The 21,337-nt window shown below is 41.4% G+C and overlaps 1 protein-coding gene across 2 annotated transcripts in view; it reads left to right on the plus strand.

Moving 5' to 3' along the window:
* The window catches only part of SNX30 (sorting nexin family member 30), a 41,985-nt gene that overhangs the window by 11,481 nt on the left and 9,167 nt on the right, over positions 1 to 21,337 (plus strand). For both annotated transcript variants that reach the window (XM_044452411.1, XM_044452410.1), the window contains exons 2-6: positions 11,363 to 11,551; positions 12,663 to 12,773; positions 15,132 to 15,290; positions 17,220 to 17,415; positions 18,003 to 18,202. In XM_044452411.1, the coding sequence (XP_044308346.1) occupies positions 11,363 to 11,551; positions 12,663 to 12,773; positions 15,132 to 15,290; positions 17,220 to 17,415; positions 18,003 to 18,202 (855 nt within the window). The remainder of the gene's footprint in view (positions 1 to 11,362; positions 11,552 to 12,662; positions 12,774 to 15,131; positions 15,291 to 17,219; positions 17,416 to 18,002; positions 18,203 to 21,337) is intronic.

The following is a 21,337-nucleotide window of genomic DNA, read 5'->3' on the forward strand; positions in this document are numbered from 1 at the left end:
GCTCTCCTCCTTCACCTGCATCAAGAGGCTCTTTAGTTCCTCTTCACTTTCTGCCATGAGAGTGATATCATCTGCATATCTGAGGTTGTTGATATTTCTCTCAGCAATCTTAATTGCAACTGGTGATTCATCTAGGCCCGCCTTTCTCATGAAGTGCTCTGCATATAAGTTAGATAGGCAGGGCGACAGTATACAGCATTGCCAAACTCCTTTCTCAATTTTGAACCAGTCAGTGGTTCTGTGTCCAGTTCTCACTGCTTCTTGACCCAACTTCACTTTAGAATGTTTTTAAAGTGCAGGTAAATTAGAGAGGGTCCAGAGGGGGGCAACAAAAATGATCCAGGGTTTAGAAACACTTCCCTATGAGGAGAGACTGAGGGAACTGGGCATGTTCAGCTTTAAGAAGAGAAGACTGAGGGGGAACATGATATCCTTCTATAAGTACCTCAAAGGCTGTCACAAAGAGGAAGGTCAAGATCTCTTCTTGCTGATGCCAGAGTGGAGGAGATGGGATAATCATGTCAAGCTGTGACAACCCAGATTCAGGCTGGTCATCAGGAAAAGTTTCCTCACTGTCAGAGCAATACGACAGTGGAACCAGCTTCCTAGGGAGGTAATGGGCTCTCCCATACTAGAGACATTCAAAAAGAAACTGGACAGCCATCTGAGTGGGATGGTGTAATGTGTCCTGCAACAGCAGGGGATTGGACCTTCCTGGCCCCTTCCAACTCTGCTATTCTGTGATTCTAAAAGTTGGCACAATCTTTGCTAAATGGTTTAGAGTTAAAATTGTCACACAAGAGCCTTGCTAACAATAGTATAGGATCTTGAACAATATTATGAAACTACTTCAAGGAACCCCGGTCTTCTTTTTCCCCCTTGTGCATATATATTGTTTCAGTATAGTATCTTGATTTTATGCGTTAGTTCCATGATATTTAGTTCAGAAGTTCTGTGACTGAAGTGGAGGTTAATTTCTGTTTGTGTTAGGGCAAAACTGTTTCTAGCTCTTTATATCACTAGAGGTTAAGGGGACCTGGCAAAAAATGATTGATGGCAGGTTCAGGCAGAAATGCCTTCTTTCACATTCACAAAACTCATGCCTGAAATTCACTGCCAATGGTGCTGGCCTTTAGTTTGGTCAGCTGTAATATAAACAATTAGAGAAATGCATGTGGAATAGTCTTCTGTAGACTATTCCCTGTTCGGTGTGGCATTGCATTTCCATATAGCCTGAAGTGTCTGATCCTGCCCTAAGCAGGGTCAGGCCTGGTTGAAATCTTGATGGGTGACTTAAAATGTCATGAACCACCCAGAGAGCTTTAGCTACAGTTGGTATAGAAATGTAGAATAATAACCATAATCATAATAATAATAGGTCCTTTTCAAAGGCCGGTTGCTTCTTATCCCAGTAAATTCTGGCAACAGATTGGGGAGGGTCTTTGCTTTCCCACTCTGCTTGGGAACTCAGGGGATCTTGCTCTCTCTTGTCAGAAGCTGGGTGCTGAACCACATACAGCCTTGATCTGATCTAGCAGGATGGCTCTTACATTGCAGCAATAGTCGCACCATCTTGTTGTTTTGAAAGAAATGGAAAAGCTCTTGGCACAGATTGGGTGCTTGGAAGATCTGGTGCTGTGCACATTCAGCCAACTCCAGATGTTTTGAAGTACAATTCCCATCAACCCCAGCCAGCATGGCCCATGGTAAGGAGGCTGTAGTCCACCCTGGAAAATACCTGGTTGCTTGGTTCAACTCTAATGCCAGTTGCCACCTCCAGGAAAAATCCTGGCAAAAGGAGCAGAGGCGACTTAAGAGTCCTCAAGTCCTTAGAGGAAGAAAGCAGGGGCGCCTTCTCATTTCTCCTTGGCTCTTTAAGGACAGAGCAACAAGGCATTGCTGGGGCTGTCTGCAGAAGCCTTGCTTGCAAGGGAGAAGTTGGGCGGCCTCTCTTCCATGTCCCCCATGTCTTTTTACAGAAAAGGAGACTACAACTCTCCTTTCCTTTTCTGTGGTGGGAAGTAGGGTGCCTTCTGTCTCTTGGGGACACACAGATACTCCACAGTACCTGTGAATTTATAGCACTCTGTCTGAGGCCAAATTCCAATCAGTCCTGGCTGCATCCAACTTTACTTTTAAAAAGCAAAACGACCAAGCACATGGCCCTCAGGTTAAATGGTGGAATAGCAGCAGGTCTCCAAAGCAAATCTCCTAACTGTACCTGATGTGCTTCTTGCTCTCTGAGATGAAATATGATGATAGTCTCTGCCTGGCATTAAATGAATTAAATGAACATGAAACCTGCCAATACAGGAATATGTGTAAAGTTGCAAGGATTTAATGCAGCAGCACAATTCTCTCTCCTTTTATAACAGACTCCTTTCCCCAGTGTAACATGTACTTAGTTTGGAGAGATGAGCCAAATCTGCTAATGTGATAATGTGTGTAATTTAGCAAGTTAACAGCTGTTAAATTCTACAGATGAGCCAGAAAAGGCAGGGGGCAAAGTACTCAGCATAGCCATTTGAGTTGCAAATGACACGCAAAAGTATATTTCAAGTTGCAATAAAAATGTGGAAGGGAAGGAAGATGCCGATAGCCATTTTATGGCTTGTGGCAAGAAGTGTATTTTGATGCAGGATATAAGACAGAACTCAAGTAAACATTTCTAACTGTTCCTGGTTGCTGCTTAATTCAGATAGGAAACAAATTGCTCTATCTAGACTTGGCATGGTCAATGCAGCAATATGTGTCTTCAGCAGCAGTTTGACGGCAGTGAGAAGTTTTATTTATTACATTTTTATACTGTTGAATAGCTGAAGCTCTCCTGGCAGGAACATGTGGTCCACGGCTTGTTGATCGAGGCCTTCCCTGCCTCTTCCTGGAGGGCTTTGCGCTTGGCATAGGACAGCTTCTCTCTGCCTTTTCTGAAGGTGGAATTCCCTTCCTGCAGCTGTAGAAAGATGGAGGGTTTGAAGTTGGAGCTTTCTACTTCTGTTGCTCATCTTCCTTGAGAGTTGGAAGAAGTGGAAAAGATTAGCTGCTAAGGATTTTAAGAGATAAAGCAGGTGTAGAGCCCAGCTAGTGGTACTTCCTTCTTGCCCTGTGTGTAGGCCTTCAGGCCCCTCCAGTTTTCCTTTACATGTAGGGTAGGAGTCTTCAGAAGTGCTGACCAGGCCAACTAATCTGATTCTCATGTTGCAAGCATAAAATAATGTGGGAAACAATTTATGTGGGTAACGTGAGGTGTTCCACCCAAACTAGCAAAGCAGACTGTGCTCTTTCTTTGCTTCTGCTCGTGTATTCAGCGAACAGTAGCAGTGGGCTAGTGCTGAGAAGAAGGCCTCTCTTAGCAGAAGAAGGTGACTCTTGGGAGGCTCTGCTCTGCTCCTCAAGGTAAGGGCTCCGGAACAAAGGTGGGATATGCAGTAATGTTGCAGTGTGAAGTGCTCTTGTGCTGGGTGCCAGCCGTGCCCTCTTCAGGAATACTGCATTCCACTTTTGCTTCTCCCTGGCTTACTCTTCCCACCCCTTCAAAACTGACCTTCAGAGTACCATCCTCATCAAGCAGAGTCAGCCCTTATCTGGCAGTCTTTGGTTCTTCCCCACCCACACCTTCAGGTTTGTCTGTTTGGCAGAGTTCAAAGGTTTGGGTTCTGCAAATTCTGGGATTCTGCCAAGCTTGCAGATAATGCCCTCTTGTGTCTGGATGGTGATTTGGCTGTGTAAAAATTGGCATTTGTGCAGTAACTTTACTATTCGTGTGTGTGTATGTGTAGAGAGGGTGAGTGACTATGTGTCCTATCTTGCTCTTGTAGCATCTGGATACTGCAGTATTTTAATATTTAGACTGAGATTTTCTTTTGTAACATGATGATGGGGGATGATAAAAAATGAAGACTGCATTGCTGGCTTTCATTCCCTGGTTTTCTGCCAATTTTTTCCTCCTACCCTCTCTTTGCTATGTGTCTCCACCTGGCATCACAGTGTGCCTTGTTCTTTTGATTGTTTAAAAAAGGAAAGGAAGGGGAAAAAAGGAATGTGTGCATACAATATAAAGTTGACGATTATGCAGCCTTCTTAATAGAATTGGGGAAGTCTCAGAAATGAGGCATTTTTTTTCCTTCTAGACTATTTTGAGGCCACAAATTATTTGACAGCTAGATGGGAAGATGGGACAAAAACCCACCGTGTCTGGGTTTTTTGTTTTTGTTTTTACAAAGTGGCAATACAAGTGCAGTTTGTTAGTGCAATATGCTTACGCATAAATTCTCAAGTTACTTAAAAAAGAATAAAAGTCAAAAAGGGCTAGTTGGACTCCTTCTAGTCTCTGTCCCCAAAATACTGCATGTACCAATAACAAATACTTTCATATATCTCTTTTTCTTGTCTTGTTTTCTGTAAACAGCTTATCTTTTAGTATAATTTCTTCCTTTGCAAGAGCCAGGAGAAATTGTCAGTATATGTTTATCTTTTCAAGCATGAGAAATCTTCCTTTTCCACTCCCAGTGTAGCACTAGATATGCTGTTCGCTGCTTGGAAAGTGCTCTATTTCTTCCAGGAATCCATTGATACAAAAATAAAAGCAAAAATGGTTTTCAATACTTGGCTACATTGTGGACTATGGCCAGTGGTGTAGCGACACCAGGACTTGTAGGGAGGCAGTACTGGCATCTGTTGATTATCAGGGACACGAACGCTATCTGCCACCTCCATCAGGCTTCCTTTTTCTTTCTGGTTTTAATAGCAGTCCTCAGAGTAGCTGGGAGGAAATGAGTTTCCCAAGCAACATTATCTTGTTCCCTGCTGTAATGCAAGTTAGCCTGAAGTGACTTGTATGTGCAAATAAGACTCACTGGAACTGTTTCCTTGATATGGGTTAACACAGCTGCCTCACATTTTGAGTTTTATTATTTATTTATTTAAAACATTTCTTTGCTGCCCCATTCACAAAGAGCCTCGGGGCGGCTTACATAACAGACAACAAGACACACAATTAACCTTAAAACTTTGGAGACATCTCGGCACAATATAAAACCCAATAAATAGTCAAATTAACAATTAAAATAACTTTTAAATAAAAAGACCTTGGCCTAGTGCCGAAAAACAAATAACGATATTACCAGGCGGACCTCTCTGGGGAGCGCATTCCATAGGTGGGGCGCCACTGCAGAGAAGGCCCTCCTCCGCGTACTCACCCTCCTAGTATCTTTCACGGAGGGTTCCCAGAGGAGGGCCTCTGCCGCCGATTTCAGGGGGCAGGAGGGTTCTTCTTGGGGGTTTGAGTATGGGGACTTTTATGATTGACCACTATACCACTAGCTATGGCTAAGGTGAGATGTCTCCCTTTGGCCCTCCTGGTGTTGTTAGTTTCCTGTCAGCCTCAGCCAGTGTACGAATATTAGGGATTTTGCAGATACTCATATTTTATGTTTTCTGTTACTTGCCTGTCTCCCCCTTCCTCTCTAGCCCAAAGCTACAGATGCACACATAAAGTACTAGTAGTACAATCCAGTGCAAAGCCGAATGCTTCTATATTTATCGTATACTTTAGGGAATCAGTGCAATATTTTGAAATCGAGTTTTGTCGGGTTGTCAAAGTGAAATTCAAAATTTGCATAGGACTTTTTAAAATTAGAAATGAAGCAACACAGTATGTGCTCTAGTGTTTACCCTGATCTTCTGTTCGTCAGAAGTTTAAGAGAAATTCAGAATAAAGAGAATTCAGAATTCAAAGTCAGAATAAAGAGCTCTGACTTTGCCTGAAAGCCTAGAGTGGATAGTTTATAGTCAAGAAAAACACCTTAATGGGGACAGCTTAACAACCAGAATGCAGACTATAAATAGATGGTGACCAGCTTCTCCCATCTGCATAGTTTATCTTGTGGCTTATTGTTTAGCAGGGGGCAATTTATTTTTGCCTGAAGAACATACAAAATCTTAGTAGGCCTTTTGTGGACAGATTTGAACTGCTAGCTTCAGTGGTATTTCTGTTTTGCTCAGAGCCAGCATATTTTAGACTGTTTGTTCTGCAGGATGGTTTTACAAAGCAGCATTCGCTTAACTTTAACATTTTGTCGGGCAGCAGTGCCTGGTTGTTTGCATTTAAGACATTTGTGCCTAAAACCTTAAGACTCAGTAAGTGTTAAGTTATTCCTCTTCTTCCCTACTACCCAGCATGTAACTTTATGAAGAAGGTGTCCCAATGGTAACTACTTATTTTAACCTGTCTGTATTGCTTCTTTATACATTTACTTACAAAAAGAAAGGTCTTATTGATGCTTACCTATCAAGTTGAAGTTAATGGTAACCTAGGAACTTGACCCACCATTTGAGCTACAGCTTTTTGATGGCCTAATGATAAATTTTGCTAGCTGCAATGATGATGCAACATGGGGAAGATTTCTACACGCCCCTGGCAGTTCTTTCTTGGAAGGAATTTGAGATATTTTCTCATGCAGGTCTGCTGATGTTGCTTAGTCTGATGATGCACTGAAATCTTGCCTTCACATTTGGGCTCAGTCATGCAGGTGGCTGTGGAAACGTAAACCCATGGGGTTGGAAGGGACTTTGGTGATCATTCATATCAGGTTAGACAGATGGCAGCTCTCCAAATATTTTAGACTTCAGCTTCCAGAAGGGGCAGTGGTCACAAATGCTAGGCATTGATGGCAGAAACATCTGTAGCTGGACTTTCTGCCCACCTCTAATTTAGCATAAGTCCCCAAATCAATGCAGCATTTAGTTATAGCATTACTGACAGGTGCCATCTGACCTGTGCTTAAATACTTCTGGTGAAGGAGAGCCCAGTGTTCTACCGAAATGGCAAAGCTGTTTGGCAGTAGAAAACTGCTGGTGGTAGGTAGGGAATAATCTCCAAGCACGGAAGGATTGGCAGAGCTCATTCGAGCACCCATGCAGCCCTCACTGGGGCACCTATTGAAAAAAACTCTCATGGGGAGTGGGAACTTGGAGTAGTGGCCCGAGTAGACCCTGCTTGGAAGGAAACAATTGGGCTACAGGCAACGGCACCTGTTTCTTCTCCCACTGGAGGTCCTGAAGCATCCCTGAAGCTGGACAGAACCACTTCAGATGTGGGCCTGGAGCACAAATGACTGCAAGTTCATCTGTAGGTAAACAACTCCCCTCACCCTCCATCCTTGCAGACAGACGTACTGAAAGAAATGTTGGACCCCTCTCTCTGGACCATTTCTGTATCTTCTTTAACTGGAGGAACATTGTCATGTATGCTTTGGTGCTGGTTTGCCCCCACTGTCTACTTCCTGTGAGAGCGAGGAAGCACAATCTGAAATGCTTTTTATTTGCAAGTCCCCCTGTGTTCAGTGCTGTTTCACTCCAGTTGACAAGACTTGTGTGAAATCTTTTAAACCCTCTGTGGTTTACAAAGCACAGTGGATTGTTGTGTTGTGGGAAACCAGGATGGTTTTGCCAGGGTGGCTTATTCGGGAACTATAAGTGATCCTGACAATCAGTGACTTGTTGTAGGGTTTGTTTGATCCACAGTGGGTTGTCATGTCATCCAAGCCTGGATGGCACAGTCCGTACAAACCCTACAACAAGTCATTGATTGTCAGGATCAGTATACAAGTGAACTTGGCAAGAGGGGCCAAAACAGGGCTCACCATGGCTTGTCAGTCAGTCTGTCTGTCTTTTTTCTTTTTGGGGAAGGGGGATTCTATAGGCTGGCTGTCAAAAGCTTCCTTTCACCTTGAAATGGTTCTTTTTGCACCCCACTCCCCATCTTTTCAATCACTTGTATATATAGAGGTGCAAAGGTTCTCATTTGGGGTAGCTACACTTGCTGGGAGACAGAGTGCATACCTGCCAGAAATGTGCAATATGGCTTTTCATCAGTGTTCCTGAGAGCAGGTAAAACCGATTATACCAAGACATAATTCTGAGTCATTCTTCTGGAGATTTGAAAGGTTTGCATCCATGCACCTTACTTGAAGGCAAGGGTAGCTAGCAGAAGAGCGGGGTACCCATAGTTTAACATCTTGCAGTGTCTTCTCCTCCTTGCCTATTTGTGGGGTTTGCCTATTATATATGTGTGATTTGGCATGCCTAAAGTATTTGTGGTTTTAAAATCAGCCTTCTGTTCTGAGCAGGGAGTTCTGAAGCATTTTCTTAAAATGAGTGTCATAGTTTGTCAGTGATGTTTGAGAGAAGTATGCTTGGTCTGTGGGATTTAAGGATGGCTAGCAGCAGATGTTGCAATAAGACATAATGAAAGATGCTGTATGAGAAGGGTTATGGTCTGTTTATGGCAGAATGAAAACCAGACAAATCCCCTGCTTACTAGAGTGGAAATCCAATTTTGGAATGGGGTTGAGAGTGCATGGGTTCAGGAAAAACTGGTGCTCCAGGTCATATTCCGTTCATGCTTTAAGGCCCAGTGTATCACATTTATTCACCAATAACCCATATTTATACACTGAACTGTAAGCTGCTCTAGCCATTTTGCCTCAGTATTTCCAATAGCATTGCAGGCTCTGAAGGTAAAAGCAGAAGGATCAAGTTTGAATTCTAACAGATGTTTCAGTTGCATATATTTCCATGCAGCCGTAACTGGCAAATTATAATTAACATACAAAGCAAAAAATGTCTGGAGCTTAGCATCAGAAGCAACAAGCTGATCCAAGGTGAAAATCAGCCTATCCAAATCCACCAGGCAAGATCTTGTGATCTTTAAATCCAGTTTTCCCCATAAAGCTAAATTTGCATATGAAAATAAGTAAAACTACAATAAATGTGAAGAAGTGCCACATCTTTCTAACTGCTTAGCTGTAGGAAGTATATTACCTATTTTAGCATAGCGAGAACTACAGGGAAGCGCACTGAAACATGAAGATTTCAGAGCTGACCAGGGAGGACATTGCAATCTTAAGTGCAAAAAGCCAAAATCTTAATACGAATCAAAAGATAGGCCCAACGTTATGAGGAAAGGTCAGGGAAGCTAAATGCATCTCCTTTGATCCAGAGTTGTTTCCTTTTGAAGGATATTGGTGGTGGAATGGAACCCCATAAAAATTTATGTAACAGTACATTAACCTTCTGAAAATACTTGCCAGATATAAATGAAGGAATGTCATAGAAAACAATTGATACAGTCCTTTTGTTTTATGTGTATTCCATAGACTTAGTTTTAACCGTTCTAGCAATATCCCTTGGGACCTCATTAATCAACTTGCTCAATTTAACTTAACCACTTATGATATAACTTTAGGGACAAGTATTCCTAAATAAGTAATAAAATCAGCATACCATCTAAATGGGCAGTTTGCTAACATTCTGTGGGATATTTTATTTCCAATTGACATCAGTTCCAACTTTGTTCAGTAAATAAAATAGCTAGATAAATATCTAAAATCATTAATAATCTGGATCAAAGCTGGAACAGATGCCTGGAATTCCAACATAAACAATACAATATCATCAGTATTTTAAAAAAATCTAAAATATTATGCACAAATGCATGAATATTAGGATTTTGTTGAATAGTATATGCCAGGGTTTCCAAACTTGGGTCAAAAATCAAAAGTGTCTGATGCCTCTCTTAAGTAAGAAAAACTTAGAGAAAACACTGTTGGTCCTAAATCTGGCTCTAAGGATTTCCCATGAAATTTCAACCAATTTCTGTAATTCTGGAGGAAAACCAAAATGTTTCAGTGTGGCAAACATGATTTTCCAATAAATTTTATCAAAGGCCTTCTCCATATCCAAAAAGATAAGAGCAGCTGTGTCTGTTCAGTCCTCACTTAATGCAATCAGAACCACAACCCATCTGAGATCATCAGCTTCGCCCCTGTTTCTATGAGTAAGGTATCCTACCTGATCTGGTTGGACTAACTCAACACAATAACCTGATGTAGCCTGTCAACCAAGCTTGTGGTTGATATTTTGATGTCAACACTGATGAAAAAGGTTGATAATTAGCACTGAAGCTGTGGTCTCCTTTGGGTTTAGAAATAACTGTAATAGAGGCATCATTGAGTGGAGGTGAAGAGAATCCACTTCACATGTGGTTATATAAGTGATAAAGCCTGTGACCTAAAAGCTGGGAAATGTTTTATATGACTGAATTGGATCAGGTAATTTCCCCATTTCATGTTAGTTATTGCTTTCCTCAGTTTCCTCAAGGCACCATTAAAACTAACTTTGTAAACTATCTGGAAGGGAAGATTAACTTGAAGTTTAACCAGGCTGTATTTCACAATCTCTCCTATCCAATCCCAAATACTTTTAATTGAAAAATCTATGACCTCAGGATGAATAAGTATCTTGTCACTATTGTCTTTAATCATGAAATAATGTTTTATAGTTGTCTAAGCTGATGTGCCAAGATCTTAAGGGGAAATTGTAAGCCGCCCAGAGACGACAGTGATGGACGGCCTATAAATGCCCTAAATAAATAAATAAATAAATATTTACTATTCTCACAATATGTCTGTTTTAAACAAGCAAACGCAAATGCTGCTTTCCATGAAAAAATATTTTTCAGCTCATAGTCAATGTATTGCACCTTCTGATAAACTTCTGCATTGGAGAGGCAGCAAATTGACTTATAGGAGTTTTCAGCCTAACTCTTAAAACTATTTGTTGCACTTCTTTTAGTGTACTTTTATGAGAAGCCTAAGCAATAGTTCAGTCTGTATGAAAGCTTTACTAGACTCCCACTAAATGGAGCAGCAAGATTCATTTAGCAAACATTAAAGCACATTAAAACCAGTACACCTTGGGCTATTTGTGAATTGCAAGTACGAGTAAACTGGACATGGACTGATATTAGCAACATTTCCATTTTATACACTCTGATTTAGAATAGCAAGGATGTGGATACAAAAAATAATCCAACTGAAAGCTCTTGTGATGGGTAGAATATATAAATATGTATTCTTTTTCATCTGGATGCATTATTCCCCAGTGAGAATTCATGGGAGTTGTAGTCTGAAAGATTTGGAGGAACGAAGTAACCCATTCTTGGATTATAACTAAGTTACGTACATGAAACCAGGAATCCCTGGAGATTTCTGCTGGCCTTCCTCAAAACTGCCATTATCCAGATGTTTTGGTCTCCTTTTCCTATCATCCTCCATCAGTATGGCCAGTGGTCAAGAATGCTGAGAGAGGTCATCCAAAGTTTCTGGAGGGCATCAGACTGGGGACAGCAGAGCTATATAAATTGCCAATCATGTTTGTAGGTTCCATAAAATTAATTGGATTTTGTCCCTCTGAGTGAATCAATTTGTTTGGGTGATGCTTTAAAACTCAGTAAATGACTCTTCTTTCCCCTTCTCTTCCTTTCCTCCTTCTCCACACCTGGCCATGTTGCTTTGTCTAGGATCTCAGTTTGCCCAATGGTACTCCAGTGGATACATCGAGCCCAGCCTCGTCCTCCTCACTTCTTAACAGACTGCAATTGGATGATGACTTGGATGGGGAGATGAGAGACCTCTTTGTCACTGTTGATGATCCAAAAAAGCATGTCTGTACAATGGAGACTTACATCACGTACATGGTCACAACGAAGGTACTGCAACACAGTTTGCTTCTATACATTGTGACTTTTAGCTGGACGCTGTTACTCCTCCATTCTGATTCAGGTTCTTTCTATTCCAGTTTAGTAGTTAGAATCATTCATGATTTTCCTGTTGTCTGTATCACATACATTCTACATGTTTACAAGTTACTGTGAAGAATGTCCCTTAAACAACCCCAAGTTGACGTGAGAACCAATATTAGGCTCACTTGGGGTTGTTTAACCCACAGACACAAGGTATCTGGTTTGAACGCCAGACTATCAACCCATGAGCTGACTGCAGATTGTTCTTTAAAGGCAGAAGTGGCAGGTGTGCAGGAGGCAGCACACCCATTCTCGGTGCGGGTTGTTTAAATCCTGGGTTATTGTTATGTATGAACCAGAGTGAGTGCTGTGCTTGCATTTGTGAACTAGCTGATAGGTAGGTTGGATTGTGTGGTACGCTCTTGTTGTGCCACCACATTTAGGGGAGACCCATTTCAGTCAAAAGACTTAAGTTTGTAATGTCTAACAAGACTCATTGATTTCATCATGTCCAACCCAGGTTTAAGAATTTTATAAAATCTTTAGCTATAGTCATAGTTTTCAGGGTCCCCTGGGGGGAGGAATTACTTGAGTAAACCACTTTATTAAAACTTTTCAGTACTTTGTAGTTAAAGACTTAATACTTGCTGTGGGTTGCTGGCTTAGGATATTTTCCTGATTTAGGAATTTTGTTTGTCTTTTGTGTACATACATTTTTAGTATCTCTCCAGTGATTCCTGTTTTAAGTTTTTCAATTTTCTTGGCTTATTTGGAGAAAAGTCATGGGCTGTAGACATGGGCTGTACAGCAGTTTCCTCATCTTGAGAAGAGAGAAGCTGCAGCAGTTAAACTGGTATGACACAGATAAATATTAATAAAGTGGATGTGTCATCATTCTTTGAAGCAAGTTGCAGCATGACATGAAAACTCGCTTTGAAAATTTCCCTTCCGCTATGTCCTGAATCTTTCAGCTTGTAGTATGATTTGTAGATCTAGGTGCATGAGTGTAAATAAGTGCTCTTTTGACTTATTCTGATATCTCTTGCTCTTGTCCCTCTTTTTAATCTTTTTTTCCCAGACCACCCGGGCAGAATTTGGCTTGCCAGAGTATTCATTGCGCCGAAGATACCAGGATTTTGACTGGCTCAGGAGTAAACTGGAGGAATCTCAACCGACTCATCTTATTCCTGTAGGTAGTAAGCCAGGACCACTAGTTGTTGAACATTTAACTCTTCTGTTTTGAAAAGCACACATCTTCTGGTTTTACAGCAGTAATGGGTTCAAGGTGTGTAAAAATGCAGAGCTTGATTCAATAATTCTGTCCTACAAAACCATCCCAAAACAATCCTGTGTCATACTATGTTTGTGTTGGTGTTATAGTTCAGTATAGTAGGCTTGTAGTTTAGCTGCTTGCCTATGTTAGTTTCTGTTAGCCGCCATACAGCATAGATCAATGCAGAAGCATGCTTACACTCCAGAATCTCCTTGGGTCCCCCGAAGCTGAGCATGCACAGAGGATCCTTGACCTAGAAAGAGTGTTGTCTAGTTAGTTTTGAGGATGTAGATGCTTCATTTTTATATGCCAAACAGAGGCATCTAAGAGCAGTCTCCCTTTTGTAAAATAAGTTACAAAATGAACGTGGCTATTAGATTTTAGAAGTACAGACTTAATCTGCAGTGATCGCCAAGTTGTTTACTGTTCAATTTTAATTTTGAATGAAATGTGCCACATGACCTTCCCTGAAGTGTTTGATGCCTGCTGGGATGTTGTGGAGGACTGAAAATTACTACTGCTAAAAATCAAATGAATTTTTTAAGAATGCGTGTTCAGGGAATACTTGCGGGATGTGGCAACTCACAGAAATATTGACCCCAACCATCTTCAGAGTTAGCTGTTCTCTCTTAGTGTTTTGATATTTATTTCTAGAATATCTACATTAAGTAGGAGCTGTACTTAAATCAAAGAAAGGGAAAAAGTGGTTCTCCCTGTAGGCTTGCAATCTAAACTATCAGTCAATGGTCCAGCTGGCCCAACACTCAGTATATGTGTGCTGGAGAGGAGTGTCTTTATGCTTCTACAGAGCAGCACTGGGCCATGTTTAGCTATTTTGGGCTTGTCGGGTTGTGTCCAGCTTCTACGTAAATGGTAGAAAACATGAGCAAACATGACCAATTTAAGTTAAAATCATGGTGAACCTAAAATCATGGTGAACTTCAAAAATGATGTGAAGCCACTCCAAAAATCTCAGAAATTGGCAAAGTGTTACAATTGTAAAACTGAAAAAAAAGTTTTCAGTAAATGAGTAAAAGTATGCTACTTCTGTTCAAAGGCTGGAAGATGTGTTGTTTAACTTTATTTCCTGACATAAAAGTGCAAGTCACATGCTTTTTCAGATCATGAAACTTAATGGCCAGTAGCATTTTGTTGTGCTGTTTACTCTTGGTATATATCCAAACAGCCAAAATACCGTTACAGACATTTTCTTTGTTTTTGTAACTTGTGTTGACTATTGTGAAATGGAAATGTCAACTCTGAATTCTCTAAACTTGATGTTTTTAAGCAATCTGACTTAGACAAAACATTAACGTTCATGGATAGAGAGATTCCTTCTATCGGTTGTTGCCAGATGTTCTTTAACTATTTTGCTTTTGTTCTTCCTCAGTTTCTTGAGGCCAGAACAGATGTTGCCATAAATCCACATCTAGAAGCCACGTCTCTTCTAGTTTTACTCAAAAGCAGGCACAAGGCGCTAATCCAGATCTTCAAAGACCTTCCATGGCCAAGCAGGGTCCTGAATGAGTCCCCTCTGTACCTATGCTAAATTATGCTGAGCTTAATGAAGATGCTCCCAATATAATACAGCTTCTCCATAAGCTCCCTATTTGTGAAGAATAATCTCTCATTCAACTGCTATCACTGTTGGAAGAGAGTTTTAACAAATGTTACATTCTCATATGAATGAAGTTATGCTTGTCAGTTTGGTTTCCCATAAAAAAGCCTAATTCACACATAAAAACAACCCAGACTATGGATTGAGTAATTAAATTTTGGGTTGTCATAACATGTGATAAACTACACTATGGTTTAAGTGCAGGTTGTTAACCACAAACAATCCAGGGTGAGAACCCATGGTTTGTTAAATCATAGTGCAGGTTTTGCATGTAATTACAATGTATGATTCAACAACCCTTTTACACATAATGCAGAGTTGACATGTGTAAAAGAATGAATACAATAGAACGAATGAACGAATGTGTGAAAGAATGGATGCAGTAGAAAAAGGTAAAATAAATATTATAACTCCTAAAGAGGGTAAAGGTTATGACAAAAGCATTTGCGCTTTTATTTCCATTAATTTTTTTTCATATGTTAGCATGCTGCCATCATAACTTGTACATTTTAACCACCTGCACTGCCCCGGTAAATGTTCATTTGAAACAGATCCTTGTTTATATCTCGTGCCACTCTTCTTTGGCTGCTTATCTCTCCAGCTAAGAATGTGCATGTTGATAGCTTGTGACTGTCTTCTTCCCCAATTCTCTCCAGCCACTTCCAGAGAAATTTGTTGTAAAAGGAGTGGTTGACCGCTTTTCAGAAGAATTTGTTGAGACAAGGAGGAGAGCCTTAGATAAATTTTTGAAGAGGATCGCTGACCATCCCGTGCTTTCTTTTAACGAACACTTCCACGTGTTTCTTACTGCCAAAGTAAGTAGCTTTCTGAATGACATATTTGGAAGCAGCTTCTTTTCATTGGAAAAGGATGTTGCATTATTGAAGACAATGCAAGTATGTTTTTAGCAGTACAGCTAATTTAACTAAATTACCACTTTCCTTAAACAGTAACCTTAGGTGCTGGTATTCAATGACGTTTATACTCTTTTAGATATGCTTTAGCAGAGCACATTAGAACTTAGTTGAAGTTCAGGTCAGTTGGAAACTTGCAAGGTTACTTTGTGCAAAGACATAGGCCGAACTATCCATAGTGAAAATAGAAAGTGGAAATCCTACTTTGAACAAGTTGCCATACTGGATCCTACTGGATCCTATCTAATCCTTTTTCCTGCAAGATGCCTGCCTGAGGTTTCATAAAAACCTCACGGCTAGTAGTTTTATCCTCCCTGAATATATCTAACACCATCTACATCGGTGGCCATCACAACCTCTTGTGACAGAGAAGTCATTGGAATTGTGTTGCATCTCCTTGTTGTCTTCCACCATTCTTAGCACATAATGCAGAGCCAGCTTCATGGTTTTTGGCTTCAGGCTTATTTCATTACAAAATATAAATTCCTGTCCTTGTCTGCCATGTGCTCATTCTAATTGCTGAAGGGTGATTCTTACCATATAGCAAATTAAAATGGGATTCTGGAAGCCACTTGATATGCTGGGCTACCAGTACATTTCTTGCAGAACATGCACAAAGTTATGATGTGGCTAAGGAATGTCTTCATGTAGAATGGCCCATTGTGCAGTCTGTCTTTTTTATTTTGGAAAGCATGAAGATCTCCACGGTGTTTACTACTAATGGGAGAATGCAATTTCCACAATGTACCTTAAATCAAATCAAATCCTTCATTACGGTCACAGACCAGTATAAAACAGAACTCCTGAAGTCACTTCACCCTCAGCATAAGCAACATAGCATTTAAATATATTAAATACTACAATTATTTACTCAACATTAAAATGATGGTAAAGTTAGGGATAAAAATAAAACAGAAAATATCAATCAAGTAGTCTCCAAGCAACCTGACCTTATTGAGTTGCTATATAATCCCTTAAGAAATATTTATTTAAATAGTTTAACAACTCTATTATAGGATCCATCATAATGGGCCATGGAGTATAGCATCTCTCATGCTCCAAATTAGAAATTGCTGCAGTTCAACAACTTTTCCCGGGTGTTAATCGCAGCTCCAAAAAATTTAGTGGCACTGTATGTAATAGTAGGATTATAGTCTGATAGCAACAAATAGCTGTAATATTGACTCGCATGCCCCAGGCAATGTACTTTAGTCTCTCTTACCTTGCTAAATTTATTGGCAGCAGCTTGCTGGGGCTTCTTGTTGAGGGCATGGCGTTGGACCACATCGTTCTTCGGATCAGACTAAGGAAATCTTAAGAGTAATACAGTACAGATTCCTGTAGAAATCACTGAGTGAGTCTAGATGCTAAGCTATTGAATAGCCCCCCCCCCCGCCTCCGCGCCCTGGCTTAAATAGAAATTTTACCAAATTAGTGTTTTATACCCATGAATCTTTATGGAGTTCAGAACAGTGGAGATGGAACATCTTAACCTTCAGTTGCAAAAAAACTCCAAACAGAAATTTCCATGAATAGTTTAAATTAGCTGTTGCATATGTCTGACACGTTCATTGTTTTAACAATGTTGCTTAGGATTTTGTGTGGATTAATTTGCATTATATTAGTCTACTCATACATTAAAGCATAATTTTTGGCATAATATGCATGCTGAAAGCCTGAATCAAAACTTTTAAAATGAAGGGACATTAATGAGTTGTAGATGAGAAATGCAGTGGCTCTGTACCTTTGAGTTTATTGCTGAACAAATATATTTTAGGTGGCCTAAGTTGAAGAGAGCTAAAAGCTAATGAACCTGTCTGTTACCACCAGGATCTGAATGCTTATAAAAAGCAAGGAATGGCCTTGCTTTCGAAGATGGGAGAATCAGTAAAGTATGTCACAGGCAGTTATAAGCTAAGAAGTCGACCGCTGGAGTTTGCAGCCATTGGTGACTATCTCGATACATTTTCTCTGAAGCTTGGAACCATTGATAGAATAGCACAACGGATAATCAAGGAGGAAGTAGGTGAGTTTCTGGAGTAAGGAGTAGTGAATGGTTTCCATCCATCGTCCCTTGGATGCGGCAATATTGTGCATGGAGCTGTGTCAAAGGATTTCTAATGGTCTTGGAAAATGGGTTAGATCTCGGATTGGCTTCCTCTGCAGGACTCCTATCACAGAAGGCGCCTCAGCTTAATGTTCCAGGTATTGTCTTCCTTTATCCCTGCACAAGAGCTCATTCTGTTCAACAAAATCCTTGACCTTTTCTGGAGCATTTTCAGGGAGCTGAAGAGGCTGCCTAAGGGGTGGCCATGGCTATGGTGGGGAGTTTGGGCTCATCTGGATCCAACCCATTGAGTGACATTCCAAATTAATTTCCCATACACTTGCTTCACACTCTTTCCCTCCATTTCACACTACTATAGATCTTACAAGCATGCCTTCCTCCAAAACTTTTGGAGCTTCCTTCCCAGGTTGCAACACATGCTCTCTGGAACAAAATCTTGCCAACCATTAGATTTTTCTCACCTTTAAAGAAAAATCTGGTGCCTTCTTGAAACCCAGAAATTGGTATTTCCAAGCCTTCCTTTTCACACAGTGGATCTCTTGCAGAATACCTGGTGGAACTCCGAGAGTATGGACCTATTTACTCAACCTGGAGTGGCTTAGAAAGAGAACTGACCGAGCCGCTTGAGGGTGTCTCTGCCTGTGTTGGGAACTGTTGTACAGCGCTTGAAGAATTGACTGAAGACATGACAGAGGACTTCTTGCCTGTTCTGAGAGAATATATCCTCTATTCAGAGTCCATGAAGGTAAAGTGGAACCTGTCTGAGGCTTGGTTACTTTTATTAAACACTTTTCCAAGTAAGCATCATTTTCTGGAAGTGGTTTTTAGGGCTGTAGGAACTGCTTAAGCTTCTTGCTTTGCAAAGAAAACTCTCTGATTCCTACAATATTTGAAGTATTTCATGTACAACCCCCTCCCCCTTAGCCTCTTCAAGAATGCTTTTGGTAGTCTGAGTATGCCATCTGTCATGCTGGCATAAATAGTTCTAAAAATGGTGCATTCCTGTGAAAAGAGAACAGTTCTGATGCATGAAAACTGATGCACTTATAACTCTTGCTTCCTGCCGGCTGTGATTAGCAGAGTTAGAGCTATTCTCAGGAATGTGTGCTTTCTTCCTGAAGCAAATTCTCCTTTCCTCTTCTCGTACTATGTTAAGCTTAAATTATATTTAAGGCTCACTAGGAGTCACTGTAACTCAGGATCTGAAAACGTTTCATAAGGTGATTTTTTTTCAACCCTGCTTGAATGGAATCCTTCAACCATGAAGAAGTTCAGTGTAAGCAATACTGAGAGAGTGGATGGGATTAGGGTTGGTGAACTGGCAGAAGGTCTGCTCTTTTTTTTCTTGCAAGTGCATGGAGTACATGTTCCACTTCCAGGTTCTCCAAAGTGGCTAGTGGCAGTTGCTACTCTGTGGTTGACAGCTGGCTTTTCTAGCATACCATGTGTATCTGCTTGTATGAGTGTGCATATTTACATGCACATAAATATATATTTCTTAATCATTGTTTTCAAAGTATAGCTGTGCGTAGGTTGCTGGCCACACAACAGATCAGTATGCAGTAAGCCTTGCAGCTTAAGCTTCCTGTGGAATTTTAATGCATCTAAGGCAAGTTTTGTAGCCCTTACGCAAGAAGGATGTCTGAGTTTGTGGCTAGCCTCAACACCAGAAGACAGTGTGGTGTTCACAGAGCTTGTGGCTGGCTTGCTGTGAAGAGGAGCACCTCCTTCATGCTTGGTCGCAGGCCCTCGCCTCGTGTCTGTGCCGCAGTGCTTTTGCCACAGTGCCGCCACCTTCAGCGCCACTCCAACTTCACATATGGCTGCAGCCCAGCAGGCTCGCCCACATTCATTTCTTAATTCTCCAGTAATGATCTGTAAACTGCGAGAAGGCCAAGGGGGAACCCGTTCTGTGTTATTTTCATGCTGACTTGCTATTAAATTAAAATAAGAAAGCAGAGGAGTAGGAACTGTTGTCGTGAGAGGGGACGTGTGGGGCAGAGTTCCTGCAAAGCATTCCCAGTGGAGTGTTTGGATAGCAGGTAAATGGAGTAGGGTTAAATATTGATAACTGCTCCTGCTAGAGTAGCTTCGGAGCGTGCTGAGATGGCGGACCCGTCTGCTCCCCTGTCACTTAAGAAATTGCAGCACACTTGAGTGCCTTTGTAGAAATCCTCTGGTTGTAGGCTGACTTTCCCCCCCCTTAAAAAAAATAACATACGTTGGTTTCAGAACACTGTTGGAATGTGGTGTATTATTGTCACATGCAGCAATACATTTCTGCAAAGCTCCTCTTTGTGGATAGGTGGAAGTTACTAATGCACTCCAACTGCTGTTTAAAGGGACAGCAGCAGCCTCAGTAGAACTGCCTGCTGCAGCTCTTTCAAAAGAACCACTGCCCATAGGCAGAGCTCACGCTTGGCATGCTGGCTCAGTCTCCCTCGTCTCCGATAAAACAAAAAAAGCTGGGTGGATGTTGGGGCTGGTTGCTTCTCTGTCACTGTGGCCATATAGCCACTCCAGTGGTTAGTCTGAACTTTAAAGGAGCTACCCAAGGTGCTGAACAACCCCCCCCCCCACAAGAAAAAATAGCCTTTCCTCCATGGATAGTTCCTTAAACATTGGGAGTAAACTCCAGAGTGGTTACACACCCCTCAGCCTGAGACCCCAGGAAGCCCCCACCAAGATCCTGGGCGAGGCAGGCAAAGCGTTTGCTATCAGGCCGCATTTCCAGTTTTCTTTCCTTCACTGTGAGGACTGACTTCAAAGTCTTTAGCCCAAAAATGTAAACCCAGCTGCCTTCTGTTTAGACAGAGAACATTTCAACCACTTAAACTTATCGTGCAGGATGCATTGAAACTAGGGAGTGCTGAAAAAGCATTTAAGGTGTAAACCAATGGAAAAGTGACTTTAGCATAAACAGCTTACCCTCTAATGGTAGAATGGATAATAAATCAGCATTTCTGCTTTTATTTAGAAGCTCACTTTGAGAAGAGTGGTAGATATTTTAGTCTGTACATGTAGCTCTGCGTTATCAGACCTCGGAAGCAGTTATCTTGCATGCCTGACAATGGGTGGGGTGGGGTGGGGTGCAGAACTGAAATGAACTGCCTGTGCATTGGTGGGAGGGGATGTTGAACTGGAATTCCAGATGGCAGTGCTAAAAGAACTTTTTAAATCCCCCTGCCTCTCCTATTTGCTTGGGAACAACCATCTGATATTTCCCAGGTCTTTGTGCTGAGTTGTACATGAATGGGGCTTTGCTAGTTCCAGACCCCTCATTTTGCTATTAATGATTCATCTCTTAAATGGTTCCCAATAGATTCTACAAGCCAACTTCTTTTTAACCGGCAGCTATTTCATTAGAATTCAACATACTCGTACCTAATAATGACTAGAGGGAAGAGCGCCACATAGTTGGCTGTGATGTGAATGTCTTCCAGATGGCCTCCCAGTGTTCTGCCCTGTAGTTGCCGAAAGGGAGCGTGGTCCAGGTTCCACACCTTATGGCAGCGGTTGTCTCATCAGATGCAGAGATGCCGATCTTCATGAATCCTCATGAAACCAGTAGGCAGGCTGGGAGTCCAGCTGAGATGACTGCAGGATTTGGTGCAGCGGGGCCAGCTGAGGCACACAGCTCTGGGCTTGCGCAAGGTGCCAGCATAACATTCTACACAGAACCACTAAAAATGTAATTTGCTACTGTTGTGCATCTGGCTGGAACTTGAAACAACCTTAAAAGCTGTTCTTAGCGTCAACGAACCAGCCTTTGAAGGTGGACAGTAGGCTTAATGTGGGAATACCCGAAGGAGTTCTGTTTTGGGCGCAGAATGCCAGTGCCTCGCCCCTCACATAAAGTAGCTGTTCCGCTTTCTCTCTC

This window comes from Varanus komodoensis, unplaced genomic scaffold (genome assembly GCF_004798865.1).
Source record: "Varanus komodoensis strain SLA01 unplaced genomic scaffold, ASM479886v1 scaffold72, whole genome shotgun sequence".
In the NCBI taxonomy this organism is placed as follows: domain Eukaryota; kingdom Metazoa; phylum Chordata; class Lepidosauria; order Squamata; family Varanidae; genus Varanus; species Varanus komodoensis.